This window comes from Mytilus galloprovincialis, chromosome 4 (assembly GCF_965363235.1).
Source record: "Mytilus galloprovincialis chromosome 4, xbMytGall1.hap1.1, whole genome shotgun sequence".
Taxonomy (NCBI): Eukaryota; Metazoa; Mollusca; class Bivalvia; order Mytilida; family Mytilidae; genus Mytilus; species Mytilus galloprovincialis.
Genome location: NC_134841.1, coordinates 25,736,374 through 25,750,707, shown reverse-complemented (window position 1 = coordinate 25,750,707; position 14,334 = coordinate 25,736,374). Strand labels below are relative to the sequence as shown.

General features: G+C 31.0%; 1 protein-coding gene across 1 annotated transcript in view; it reads right to left on the bottom strand.

The window, feature by feature from the left end:
• Positions 1 to 3,756: 3,756 nt before the first annotated feature.
• LOC143071001 (uncharacterized) overlaps positions 3,757 to 14,334 on the bottom strand; it is a 29,072-nt gene continuing 18,494 nt past the window's right edge. The window contains exons 14-20 of the mRNA XM_076245092.1: positions 11,452 to 11,654; positions 10,351 to 10,623; positions 8,264 to 8,398; positions 6,624 to 6,709; positions 5,618 to 5,738; positions 4,818 to 4,890; positions 3,757 to 4,009 (exon numbers count right to left, since the gene is read on the bottom strand). Coding sequence (XP_076101207.1) covers positions 3,827 to 4,009; positions 4,818 to 4,890; positions 5,618 to 5,738; positions 6,624 to 6,709; positions 8,264 to 8,398; positions 10,351 to 10,623; positions 11,452 to 11,654 — 1,074 coding nt within the window. The 3' untranslated portion in view covers positions 3,757 to 3,826. The remainder of the gene's footprint in view (positions 4,010 to 4,817; positions 4,891 to 5,617; positions 5,739 to 6,623; positions 6,710 to 8,263; positions 8,399 to 10,350; positions 10,624 to 11,451; positions 11,655 to 14,334) is intronic.

The following is a 14,334-nucleotide window of genomic DNA, read 5'->3' as shown; positions in this document are numbered from 1 at the left end:
GTTATTATAATTAGATATTTGCTTCTGATTTTATTTTATTATACTATAGACATGCATTAGGTTGTCTTACTTGTTTATAACCATATTGTAGATCAATAGTTCATAAACAACAAAAGGTAACAATCCGATCTTACATAATTAAACAAATTGAGTGTGAGTCCCATAAAAAGTCATCAAAGTTTTTTAAACGAAATAAAGTATTTTATATTTACTGCTTGAAAATTACAAAATTATCGACAACTAAGTGGTCTCGTTTCATTGCTTCATCTCCATGATTGTTTGGGGAAGTGATCTGGTCTTTGTTTTTGGTAAAAATTAACAGAGAAATGAAACAATGAAACAGCATGCTCCAAACACAACTCAAGGACTCCATTCTACATGGAAAGCCTGCAAAATAGTATGCAAAGTGACATTATATCGAATCTACAGAGCATTAGACAATAGGACATCTTGTAATCGTATCCCGTAAAAGTGGTGTAATAAATTTTTTACTTAGTTATAAATACGATCAAAATGATTTATATATCATTTATTAAAAATGAAAGCTATGCACATATCAGTTAAAAAAAGGTTAATATAGATTTATTGTTCTGTTCAATTCGCTAGAGGTCAATTAAATTCTGTTTTGTTTATCTTCAGACTGTTCATTAATTGTTGGGGTTTTTTTTCTTTTTTTTCACCATAATATATTTATTGATCAAATTTTGCTCTCTACAAATTTTACCAAGAGTCGAGTTCTCTTGATTTATCCTGTTACACTCCACTGATTATCCATAGAAATAAACAGCTGATCCAAGTTATTAACTTATAAAATTAATAAGCTATGTATAGTTGTCCTATACAGAGACTAGTTAATGCTAAAAATTCTTTTTAATTGACAATAACATTGGATATCTTGGTTTATATGTATCTACTCTTTTATCTAATTCATTTTCAAAAATATTAAAGACATCAACAATTTGTGTTCTCTGCTCGGATACATCATATGACGTATAGATAGAAAAACTTAGTACTGTTAATAGATAATTCAAAAAGTAATATTTACTATCTGTGATTTTATATCCAAATACAAGATGTTGCAATTTAATATCAAAATCTGTTTTACTTCTTTTAAAAAGGTCATCGATGTTTTGCCAAGATCTATTCAAATATTTACACTTCAGAAAATAGTGAGCATAATCTTCTTCTTGGTAACAACAATTACGCGTATCTGTCTTATCTACTTTCCTATGCAATAACAGTTACTAGTATTTCGTTGGAACAATAAATTTAATAATTTCCATCTAAGTTTCAGGTATAGAGGTGTGATTATTTTCAGTCATTGATATATCAAACATAAATTGGTACAATGAATTCATATTAAGAGTTTTTTGTATAAGCAGGATTCTAAGCCATTTGTAAATCCCGATTATTTTATAATATAAGAGTTAAATAACATTTTATTTGTTAATAATGTAGTCTCGATGTAATGATTTTTCCATATGATCTTCTTTCTCTGAATATTATTTGTAGTTTTGACAGAATTTTCTTTTGAACAACTTGAACCCATTCTGCTGGTATATATTTTTTTTAATTTGTGAAATGTCAGCAAGCCAGTTTATTATGAACTTTAATTTGTTTATAATGTAGATTTCCGATGATGACATTTTATCATTTTACAGTAATCAAAGGTACCAGGATTATAATTTAATACGCCAGAAGCGCGTTTCGTCTACATAAGACTCATCAGTGACGCTCAGATCAAAATAGTTATACAGCCAAACAAGTACAAAGTTGAAGAGCATTGAAAACCAAAAATTTCCAAAAGTTGTGCCCAATACGGCTATGTTAATCTAGTCCTTGGATAAGAAAATCCTTAGTTTTCCGAAAAATTCGAAGTTTTGTAAAATATCATTTATGTAAATCAGATCACTCCTAATCCAGTTCTCAAATATAATTGGTTTATTACAAAGTTTTATAAACTTATTACCCGATATTACTTGTTTTCTAATAACGACAAATGTGTCTGGTTATTTTGCCAGTAAAATTCCAAGACTTTATTACTTCTTTATAAAACGCAAGAATATCTTTAAAATAAAATAAAAAATTTATATCACTTAAATTCATATTAAATATTGATAAAATTCGGTTTGAAACATTTAAGTATTTTTATGGTGCAGGCTTCAAAGTCACTAGTTAACCATTCACCAATCTATTTACCCATGATGTCTTTTAAGTCACAAAATAACTTATAAAGTTTACCATTTCAAAAAACCTTCTTTTATGGACTTATCATTATGTTTTTTTTTAATCTTGTCAGGTTTCCCATCCCACATATATTTATAGCTACTGTTTTCTTATTCTCTTAGATAATTTTCTGAAGACAAGAAAAGTGAACAAAGGCAATATTAAAAACTTTATAATTAGGATTTTTCCTAAAATTGAAAGATTTTTTTTGTTTCATATCACAAATAATTTATTCATTATTTCTATTTTACCATAGCAGTTTATCTTTTAGCATTCTTCATTATCATGTACGAAAATCACCCCTAAAGCTTCAATAGGGCTATCTCCCCCACTTAATTCCTACAATTTTATCTTTACACGATTTCAATACCCCAATCCAAAGTACCTCTGTTTTATTTCTATTTAATAGTAAATCTGAGAAGGAACCAAACATTTCTATGTCGTTCAATGCAGTTACCACATCGTTTTTATCCTTGCAAAAACATGTTGTGTCGTCTGCTAATTGCGAAATCTTAATACTATGACTTTTCCCATCTAATTTAATATTTATTTCTTTTATATTTTTATCATTCCTTAATCTCTCATTAATTGTAAAATTGGAAAAAAAGTATATTTAAGGTGTCCATGAGGGTCAGCGGAGTTCAAAAAGTAGGGTGTTATAAGACTCTTCCTTTCTGTTTTCTGTAGATATTTGGACTTTTAATTTTCTGATTTGTTTAATTTTAAATAACTTGAATATTACATTTAATTCACATTGATAACGATAAAAGACAAAATAATAAACTTTTGGGGTGTTCGCTGGTGTTCGGCGTTGAGCGGTGGTGTTCGATGGTGAAAAGACCTACCAATTAATTGTTGTTTACTTATATTCTGTACATCTGTTTCAACATTATAGTGAATTGTTTGAAAAGAGACGAAGTTGGTTGAAGGCGAATTGTCTAAAAATAAATAAAATTGAGAGAAAGACACTGGATAATTCATTGTTAAGATTTTTCAAATGATATTGAGATCAAAATGACTGATCAAGACAAAATTTAATCATTTAGTAGTGTTTGAAATATTCGATTAGATGAATAGAATTTATGATGTAATTGTCCTTTCCAATTTTTGTAACACTGTCAAGCCAAATCAAAATGATTTTCTCAATTGTTTGTATGAAATTTACTTATCTTTAGAAATATAGCTTTACACACAGAAAACAGTTGATGAAATAGGAACAAAACCAAAACAAAGCATGAGTGAAACTATCAACATCGGAATAGTTTTATCTAGCCACGAGAAAATAATATGTATAAGGATAATAAATTAGGTAAGTAATAACAATTCTAATTTCTATTCATGTGATATGCATCTATACACTACATTTAGGTGTGGTTAAAATGGAAAATAATAGTACCTGGAGCATTAAGGTTAACTTTTTAGTTCAAAAATACAAACTTTAGTCAAGTCATGTGCGAGGCAGCGAAACAAACACGAGTACTAATATGTGAATGTAACCTTTTCGAAGTTAAATCATGAAAAAATAACATAAAAAGTTTTTTCTTCTTTATTTGACATTTCAGTATATCAAACTTGATGTCTTTTACAATGACAAATGCGTTTACGTCTCCTTGGTTTCATTAGATTTAAATTTAAGACTCCTCTGTTTATCCCATTCTCTAAGTTCCCGTACTGACTGTGGCAGTTCCTTTCCACTAGTTTCTGGCAGTAAAAGTTGTAATAAAGTTGCAACACCACAACAGACTCCAAAGATTATTCCAGGTGCCCATTCTATATAGGTTGCCTGAAAAAGAAAACAATCATCATTATAAATATATGATCAGTTCTAATATCTATGTACATTGTAGTTTGCGTAAAAAAAGCCATGTCTTTCATTATCCTTATTCTTGGTCTAAGTTTTACAAGCATAACATGTTATAATGAATGTACATCCGCATTGACCAAAGTCTACAATTTAGATATAAAACGTGCTATAAGGACTCATTGGTTAAATCAGCTAACTGTTGTCGTGTTTACATATAGGGAAGACGTAGAAGTTGTTAAATTTTATTGAAACATGAAACATGTTAATATGCAGACCTCTAAATTTGTTTTGGATTTGTTTTGTGTCGCTATGTAGCTTTCTCTGTGACGTTCACGTGTCCTATGCACCATCCGTGCATAATGTTCAAAACGTATTTGAACTCGTCTAAATCCCAAAGATTAACTGCGAATGAAATCAATAAAAGTGCCAGAGCTGTGGTCATTGTCAGAAACAAATGTTTTTTTTTTTATTAAAATGAAAATGCATGCGTATGTATTATACCCTCGGCATTGGTTTCTGATCCGGATTTGTTTTCGCTTAATCGATGTATAACCATTAAACAGCGGTATAAACTGGTGCCTTTATTCAACTTTATGAGTATACTCTATGTTTTAATGTTATGACTATCTTGTTTTCTATAGTATAATTATTAAAAATAAAATATGGACAATATCACAATTACAATAGGAAAGAAATTCAGGGCATGTTGTTGTCTGACAAAAGTTATTTAATTGTCCCTTAAGAATCTGTTGTTTACTATTCCATGCACAATACTTTCACAACTTACCAACATTGTAGCATATGGCGCTAGCATGCCACCAACTCGTCCAGACATAGATCCTAAACCAATACCGATGTTTCTTTAAAAGAATTGATTAAAATATATGATATAAGAGCTTTGTAATTAATTAAAAGTTCAAATCAATACAAACATACTGTAAACGTACAAAATGTATGACACCAACACTAACACCTGAACTCTCAGACACCGTACCTTTTATCATCCTTTTATGGAATATATTTTCTTTTATGTTCAGTATATAAGAAAACTCAGAAAACTTTCATTTTGACTGAGTTCAACTCTATCAGTATTCATTTATACGTTATCTTTTGCTTTTTAGTATTTTCGTCACCGTAATATGGTAAGTTGTTACAGTATAAATCGACTATTCTTTCCTCGATGATCGTGTATTTTTGAAATATCAATTAAGCTGTTCATGTATTTTGATAAACAATAATATAACAAGCATGTTATGTTATGATACTAAAACACTAATGGGAGGCATTTACAAATGATGAAGACCATCAGTTTAATTGAGGTCCGGATCTTGAATGTCAGTAACTGCTTTATTATTTTAATTTAATATTTTGTTTATATATCAGGCTGTTGTTTTGTTGTTTTTTTTTCTTCGCTGTGCTTTGTGTAGCTTACCTTACGGTATGGAATTTGCTTATTGTTAAAAACCATTGACTTATACTTGCCTACATCTGCGTTATTTAGTTTCTTATGGAAAGTAATTTCATTTGCAATCATTATCATATCTTCTTTTATTTCAAAGTTCTTGTCACGGCATGCTTTAATTGTACCTCAAGTTTGTTGGGTATAATTCTGGTGTAAACAAAAATATCAAACTGAAGGATCCAGTGATTCCAAACTTCCCAATAAAACTAAATATAATGGAGGCTGTTTCATAATGATGATTTCTTTCTGTATATAAAATGAATAAGAAATATAGTTTTAATTGTACGATAAAGATGCTTAATATATTTTCTTGACTGTGTTTTCACCAATAGATAACCAAAATATGTTAGCTTGTTCCTCATGCTTTGGCATCGGTTTATTTATAAGTTAACATTTCCTGTCTTTTCAAAGTTTTTATTAGTATTACAATGAAGAACTGTTTCTGATCGAACAAAATTACAATCACACAAAGATGCATTTGAAATTTTTCCTGTGAAAACCTGACGACTTCACAGTAATACTATTACCTGTATGAATATCAAAATATCCATGACTACAACCAATAAAGTTCGACAGATGATTACCGAACGTTGTCTTTATGCTATTTCCAATTTAAAGTCACTCGACTGCAGCTAGTTTTCGGATTAATACGAAAAATACATTTCAAAGATATTAAGATTCCATCTTCCTCAGTCAAAATTGACCTTGAAATGAATTTTGTTTTTTTATTATATCATCTTTGGTTATATACTAGTAGCTGCTTATGTTTTAAATGTGTATATACATCCCGGGATTTTAAATGTTTAGGTTTTCCAGATTTGACCGTTCCAGATACAGGTAGATCAAGAAAAGCTTTTTCGGACACATAACACGTATTATATTTAAATTTTATTTATGACTGATAGTTGTAAATACTGTTGATTTTCGGATTTTCTTAAATTCTGGTTATATTCTTACAAGTCCTAAGCTTCCGATCACGTGTGAATGCTGTTCCTTGGTCATTAACCTTCTGTAAAACCGCATACGTGACTAATTCCGGAGGTTGACCTGCTTATAATTTCGTCGTGTTCATTGTTGACACATCATAACTAATTGTAAAGAATGAACAGCAATATGACGGTTTAAACATACCTTTGAGAGTACTGAATATAACAGATAGAACTAGGGAAATCCCGGCTATACTATGAAATATAACTGAAATCCTTTTTCTCTTGTATCTGAAATGGAAAATAAATAAAACTAGAAAATGCTCATAGAATTTCTAAAAAAAAACAATAATTTTAAAAAACTGATTTGGTTTTGCATAGAAGTGTTTCATAAAAATTATAATGTAATTACAAACCACTCCTCTTTCGGGGAGATATATAATATTCAAAGATATTTTGTTTTGTTAGCCTTCTGGTTTCTAGATATGAACTCAATGTTTCATTTTGTAGAGACATAGCGTGAGAATGTTACCAGTATAAATACACATGAAAAGCAACCAAATTGAAATACTTGGAAGACCTAAAGTGAAGGGAGAGGTAGTACAGAATTTTAGTAGAAGTTTAAACTCTTAAAAGTTCGAAGCATATACATATTGAAAATATGCCACACAGCCCTTTATTTTGACCTTGAAAAAAAAGAAATGCAAATGAGCTTTACATTCCAGGATATGATTTTTTTTTACGAAACTTCATAATAAAAGTGATACATTTTAGCTGTAAAATTGAATTATCTATATTCACAGAACTGCAACCTATATTGGTTGAAAAAAGAGAAAATGCAGAGCTTCACCAAATCTGGTTTATCTTCAGAGTCTTAATAGAATTAAATCAAATATAATTTTATTGAAGGTTTCATGAAGATTGAGAAAATGTAGGGTCTTAACTATGGTGACTCAGCATACAGCATCAGAATATTTTATGTAATCTTGAAAGTTGAAATGATTAACTACTAAACTTTATTAATAGTATCCTCATTGTCGGAATAATTAAACATATTGTCCATTTGACTTTTATATATCTGCAGAAAATAATTCTTAAAAATTCATTTTTATTAATTAATATTTTTTTCCTTCGTGTATGTTAATATATGATATATACGAACTCTGACTATTAATTTCATAATTTTTGGTCAATAATTAAAAAAATTTCCCATTAGGTCTCTATGTTAATTTCATTTTTTGAAGTGTTGATTACTTGGTGGAGTAAGTATAAGTAGTGAAACAGCCTTCCAACCATTAAAATCACATGTATTTTGTTTTTGTTTTGGTTGGAAGGCCGTTACACTACTTATACTTACTCCATCAGGTAATCAACAATTCAAAAAATAAAATTAACATAGAGACCTAATGGGAAACTTTTTTAATTATTGACCAAAAATTATGAAATTGATAGTCAGAGTTCGTATTTATCATATATTAACATACATCGATGAAAAAATTACTAATTTATAAGTTCGTGTTGGTAAATCAGATATGCGCGTATTCATGTGAACTTATTATATATATAAGATGACTTTGTTTGAATTGGTCATTCCTGAAGATGGTCTATGAAAGCGCTCCAAGTGCACTACTAAAGTGCTATTTTCATTTAACTCGTATTTCGTTTCCAGATTAAAACATCCTCTTTTTTGTTGATGTACATGACTAGAAGTTTAATTTATTGAGTTATTTTCATCACTCTAAGATTGCCCTTATTACAACTGATCTATGTTTTGTATGTGCTGTCCCATTATTGTCGTCTACCGTGTATCGTATTATATATTACCCATAATGTGAATATTGTTACCTTCTTACTAAAATCATGAATGTAATCATAGCTGGTGTTTCTACGGCTACATTGAGGAAAAAGTTAAAATGTCTGTCACCAGCTAGTTGTGTTGATGTAAAGGTCAATCCAAAATAAACTAAAGAATTCGTAAACCTGAAAATAGACGAAACTTTTTTTTCTGAATACTGTGGATTCATTATTATTCGTTGGATACCAATTTTCGTGGATTTCGTTGGTACCAGGAAACCACGAATTTAAATATTCAACGAATTGCAAATTTTCTAAAGGAATATATGCATACTTTGTCAAAACCACGAAATTAAATATCCACGAATATGCAAGTTTTCCTCAAACCACGAAAACTGGTACCCACGAAAATAAATGAATCCACAGTAGTCGTGATATTTAAGCAATCATCATTAAATGAGCGCTCACTTTAATTTATTTTGTAATGACTAGCGAATGTATACATTTTTATGATGAATATCACTGTATATGTCAATAGATATGACTCCTTTTTTTCTTAAAAATCCTCTCATTACGTGCTTTGTTGCTAGTTGTGAAAATTTACTCAATGTTTGTATATTTGTTTTACTCTCAAACGGGCCTATCGCGAAAAACATGTACAATCCCCAAACATGTGCATTTTGAAAAAACGTATCATTAATATCGCAAATCGACCAAACGTGTGTTGTTGTACATTCCCTAAACGATCCATTTATTTATCTTGCTTTAAAACGTGTCCATGGAGGACAAGACCGAAGACTTTAAGGTTTCGGTTGCATTCTTAAAAAAGAATCAAAGACAGTATCAAATAATTTCTGAAGGAAAGGTGTAGTGATTCATGTTGACAATTGTCAAAGATGTGTTACACAATGCACAGTATAAGATGCAATGACTAACTTATGCTTTCAAATAAACCGCCACCATATTAGAAAAAAAGAATGGAACAATAAAAATAAAATTTACTTGAAGTTGTCTCATTATTGTGTTTTATCAATATGATCATTAATGTTTTAAGTTTTAAATGGAAGTACTTTACATTTAGGAAATTAACACATTTTATATTGCAAGTTTAAGTGCTTCAACTATTTATCAAGTGGTTGTTTATTAGCATTAGTATTTTTAACGCCGTTTGTTAATGTTCAAAATCGGTTTTTTATACGGTGCTTGTATCTGCGTTTGCTTCATATACACACTTGAGCACGTTTTGGTTTTTTTCAGAACATGGACACGATTTGTCGTTTTTACAAAGGATACGCGCGTTTTAGCGCCTTTTAGAAACTATACATGTTTAGAGGTCGTTTACATACTTTTGATTTTTTAACCCTGTCTGCTAACATTGCCCATGTGGAATTTTTAAATTGCTTGTATAATCATTTAACGACATAAATGTGTGTCGTAAATAGTTTTCTGACGTCAGACACACGAATCAATGAATGTGTTTCTAGATAGATGTTTTTGTGTTCTGTTAAATTGTTCCTTTTAAAATTGTTATACGATGATGATTGCTGTACCCATATTTTGACTATATTATTTATTATATCTCTTTAGTTAACGCATCATTATAAATATAACGGAATTTGATGAGACTGTAAATAAAGTGAGAGGTTTAGAGCTATAAAACCAGGTTTAATCCACTATTTCTACATTTGAAAATGCCTGAACCAAGTCAGGAATATGACAGTTCTTGTCCATTCGTTTTTGATGTGTTTTGTCATTTGATTTTGCCATGTGATTATGGACTTTCTGATTGGATTTTCCTCCAAGTTCAGTATTTTTGTGATTTTACTTCTTACGTCAAATGAACACGCTCATGTGCATGGGGTTTAGGGAATGGTGTTGTGGGTTGTGGGTTAAGGGTTGTGATGGAACCCTTTCTGAAAGTAACATATTCACTGAAAGATGATGAATGAGTATTTTCGGCGGTTTTTTTTAAGTTTCCAATCCCAGATATAAAATAAAATGTTTGCCGAGATACGTACATACAACTGCACTGCTTATATAAAAAAACGATGTGGTATGATTGCCAATTAGACAACTCTCCACAAGAGACCACATATTTGCTGGCTGATAACAACTATTAAACTTATAACTATGATTACCAGGTGAAGGCCATGATCCCAGTAGTCTTCAGCAGTAGCTTATGTTGTAATATTGTGAACAAGTTTTCTCTGTTAGGGTTTCTATCCTGTTTGTCTACATTTACTAGTAAATCTGGTTCTTTCAAGGGTGTAGTTATCTCTATTTCGTCCTCCAAAAGAGGCAAAACATCGTCAACGTTTACCTTATTGATACGTGCAATCTTTTTCACCTGCAACCGTGCTTTTGTCATTTTCTTATTTGCTATAAGCCACCTCAATGATTCGTCCAATATCCTGCATTGTTATATAGAAACTAATGATTTATCTTGTTAGAACTTCAGCAAAAGGTATTACTTATAAAATCATTAAATAAATGATTGCTCTTGCAATATTCTGTGTAAGCGAGAACATTTACAGTATAGAGGAATCTTCTAAAACCTTTATATAACATACGGTTTTGATAAGTTGTATCCTCTCTTCAAAGCCGTTAGATAAGTCTGTCTCTAAACAATTCTATTTTACTTCTAGAATTTTCGTGATTATCATAACAAAAATATAGTACTACATTTATTAAGCCTTTTAGAGGTTTTCTTTTTGGGTAAATACAACTTAAATGTTAGATTAAACTGTGGCAATATCATCTTATCCTAGAATATTTTGACTTTATTCAAATCTGTGGAAGTTATAATGTAAATATTAGTTGTAGATCACATTTGTTTATCGTTCATTATTTTGCAAATAAAGCATGCCGTTAGTTTTTCTAGTTTGAATTGTTTTAAATTTGGCATATCGGGACTTTCAAAGCTGACTATGTGGTATGGGTTTTACTCATTGTTGAAGGTCGTACGGTGACCTACAGTTGTCATGTTTGGGATCTGTTATATCTGACTACATGGTATGGGTTTGCAGGATTGTTAACGGCAATACGGTGACCTATAATTGCTTAAATTCGATGCTTTTGAATACTGTTGGAAAGTTTCCGCATTGAAAATCATACCACATATCCTTATATAGATAGGAGTAGCTAAAACACATGTGTGTTGTGGTCTTGTTGAAGACACAGAACTTGACCAGATGGTAATTGATAGCATCAACAAGCTTTTATTTGTTTATCTTGCTTACCAAAATGTAGCAATTGCATGGAGTCCGTTCAGTCCAGATACCATCTGTACATATCTCCAGCTCATGTTCTGCATGAAATAGCCGACAGCAGATATACCAATCATACTGGTTCCCCACCCAAATGACCCAAGAGCACTCACAAATCCACGATTTTCTCTTGGGACTTGTTCCAGTAGATAAACAGCCATGGTTAAACCTACTCCCTATATAATTTATATTTTATGTATACTATATGTAACATATATAATAGACGATGTAATAGTGAAGACTTGGCATTAAAATGGAAACAGTAAGGAAGTATTCGACTAACAATTAAGTTGAGTTCGGTTAAATTGGGTAATCAATGAAAAGTTCAACGAAAACATCAGATTCTTCGAGTCAACATATCTACCAGATTGAGTTGTTATAAGCCCAAATTAAAGTTGAAGGCATTGTCTATGGTGTACTGTATTCAGTACCTGGGTTTCCATAATATTTATGTGTCATCAAAATGATTTCGATCGATAAATTTCAAATATATAACTTTTTACTCAGAGCTCTTAAAAGGATTGAGTTAAATTGAAATTAATAGCACATGAATCATGTTGCGTTCACAAATAAAAAAAAAGAGTAAATGGTATTACACTAGTAATTTTGGGGCCCTTTATAGATTGTTGTTCGGTGTGAGCCAAGGCTCCGTGTTGAAGGCCGTACATTGACCTATAATGGTTTACTTTTATAAATTGTTATTTGGATGGAGAGTTGTATCATTGGCACTCACACCACATCTTCTTATATCTATAAAGAAGAATAATTACAGTTTGTTTATACGGAATAAAATAAATATACCCACATATAGAAGGTTTCAGTATTTGCAGAGTTTTAACGTTTATGACATGACGACTGATGCAAGATGAAATAAACACATAATTAATAAAATTGAGAATGGAAATGGGGAATGTGCCAAAGAGACAACAACCCGACCAAATAAAAAACAACAGCAGAGGGTCACCAACAGGTCTTCAATGTAGCGAGAAATTCCCGCACCCGGAGGCGTCCTTCAGCTGGCCCCTAAACAAATATATACTAGTCCAGTGATAATGAACGCCATACTAATTTCCAAATTGTACACAAGAAACTAAAATTAAAATAATACAAGACTAACAAAGGCCAGAGGCTCCTGACTTGGGACAGGCGCAAAAATGCGGCGGGGTTAAACATGTTTGTGAGATCTCAACCCTCCCCCTATACCTCTAACCAATGTAGTAAAGTAAACGCATAACAATACGCACATTAAAATTCAGTTCAAGAGAAATCCGAGTCTGATGTCAGAAGATGTAACCAAAGAAAATAAACAAAATGACAATAATACATAAATAACAACAGACTACTAGCAGTTAACTGACATGCCAGCTCCAGACTTCAATTAAACTGACTGAAAGATTATGATTTCATCATATGAACATCAGGCACAATCCTTCCCGTTGTAATGAAAATATATCATAATGATGTTATAATTAGGGAAACATTACAAAATATATTTTTATTTGATTTTGGGATTTACATGCATGTTGCTGCTTTTGATGTTTGTGAAGAGTTCTCCCTTCTATGTATTTAAAACTTTTTTCTTCCGTAATATTTGTTACTGCAGCTTATAATTCGTGAAAAGATTGTTCGGGTTACTTCCACCATCATGGATTATAAAATACCAGAAAAAACTGGTTCTTAATGGTTTTTCGAAAATTCAAACATTGAGAATGTAATTTATTCGAAAGACTTTTCATCGTAATTGGTTGTTTGCAGGAAAATTATGTTAAATGTCATTATTTTATTTGTTTTACAGTTTATAGGAGGACAACTAAGATAATATAACTTTTATAAAGAAATGTGTTGTAAATATACCTATTTTGTTTTATGGTAAAAAAAGAGTTCTGTGACGCCAAAAATAGCAATTTTCCAGAATACCGTATAAACATTAATTTTCGTGGGGTGAAAATTTCGTAGTTTCTCATTCAAAAGTAAGTTCGTGGGGATTAATTTCCGTGGTTTTTAGGTTGAGAAAAAAATATGAAAATGTCACTTTTTTATTGACAATATTCAATAAAAACAATCGTAACTTACATGAATTGTGCTGACATGAATTATCATTGATATGGGTATATTTATAAATTAACTGTTTACAATATTTAGAATTTTTGAAATACTAAGGCTTTTCTACTTCAGGCATAGATTACCTTAGCTGTATTTGGCAAAACTTTTAGGAATTTTGGTCCTCAGTGCTCTTTAACTTCGTACGTTATTTGGCCTTTTTAACTTTTTTGGATTCGAGCGTCACTGATGAGTCTTTTTGTAGACGAAACGCGAGTCTGGCGTTTATACAAAATTTAGTCCTGGTATCTATAATGAGTTTATTTACAACCACTGGGTCGATGCCACTGCTGGTGGAGATTTATTTCCCCGAGGGTATCACCAGCCCTGTTGTCAGCACTTTTGTGCTGACATGAATTATCATTGATATGGGTAAATTTATAAATTAACTGTTTACAATATTTAGAATTTTTGAAATACTAAGGCTTTTCTACCTCAGGCATATATTACCTTAGCTGTATTTGGCAAAACTTTTAGAAATTTTGGTCCTCAATGCTCTTCAACTTCGTACGTTATTTGGCCTTTTTAACTTTTTTGGATTCGAGCGTCACTGATGAGTCTTTTTGTAAACGAAACTCGCGTCTGGCGTATATACAAAATTTAGTCCTGGTATCTATGATGAGTTTATTTACAACCACTGGGTCGATGCCACTGCTGGTGGAGATTTATTTCCCCGTGGGTATCACCAGCCCTGTAGTCAGCACTTTTGTGCTGACATGAATTATCATTGATATGGGTATATTTATAAATTAACTG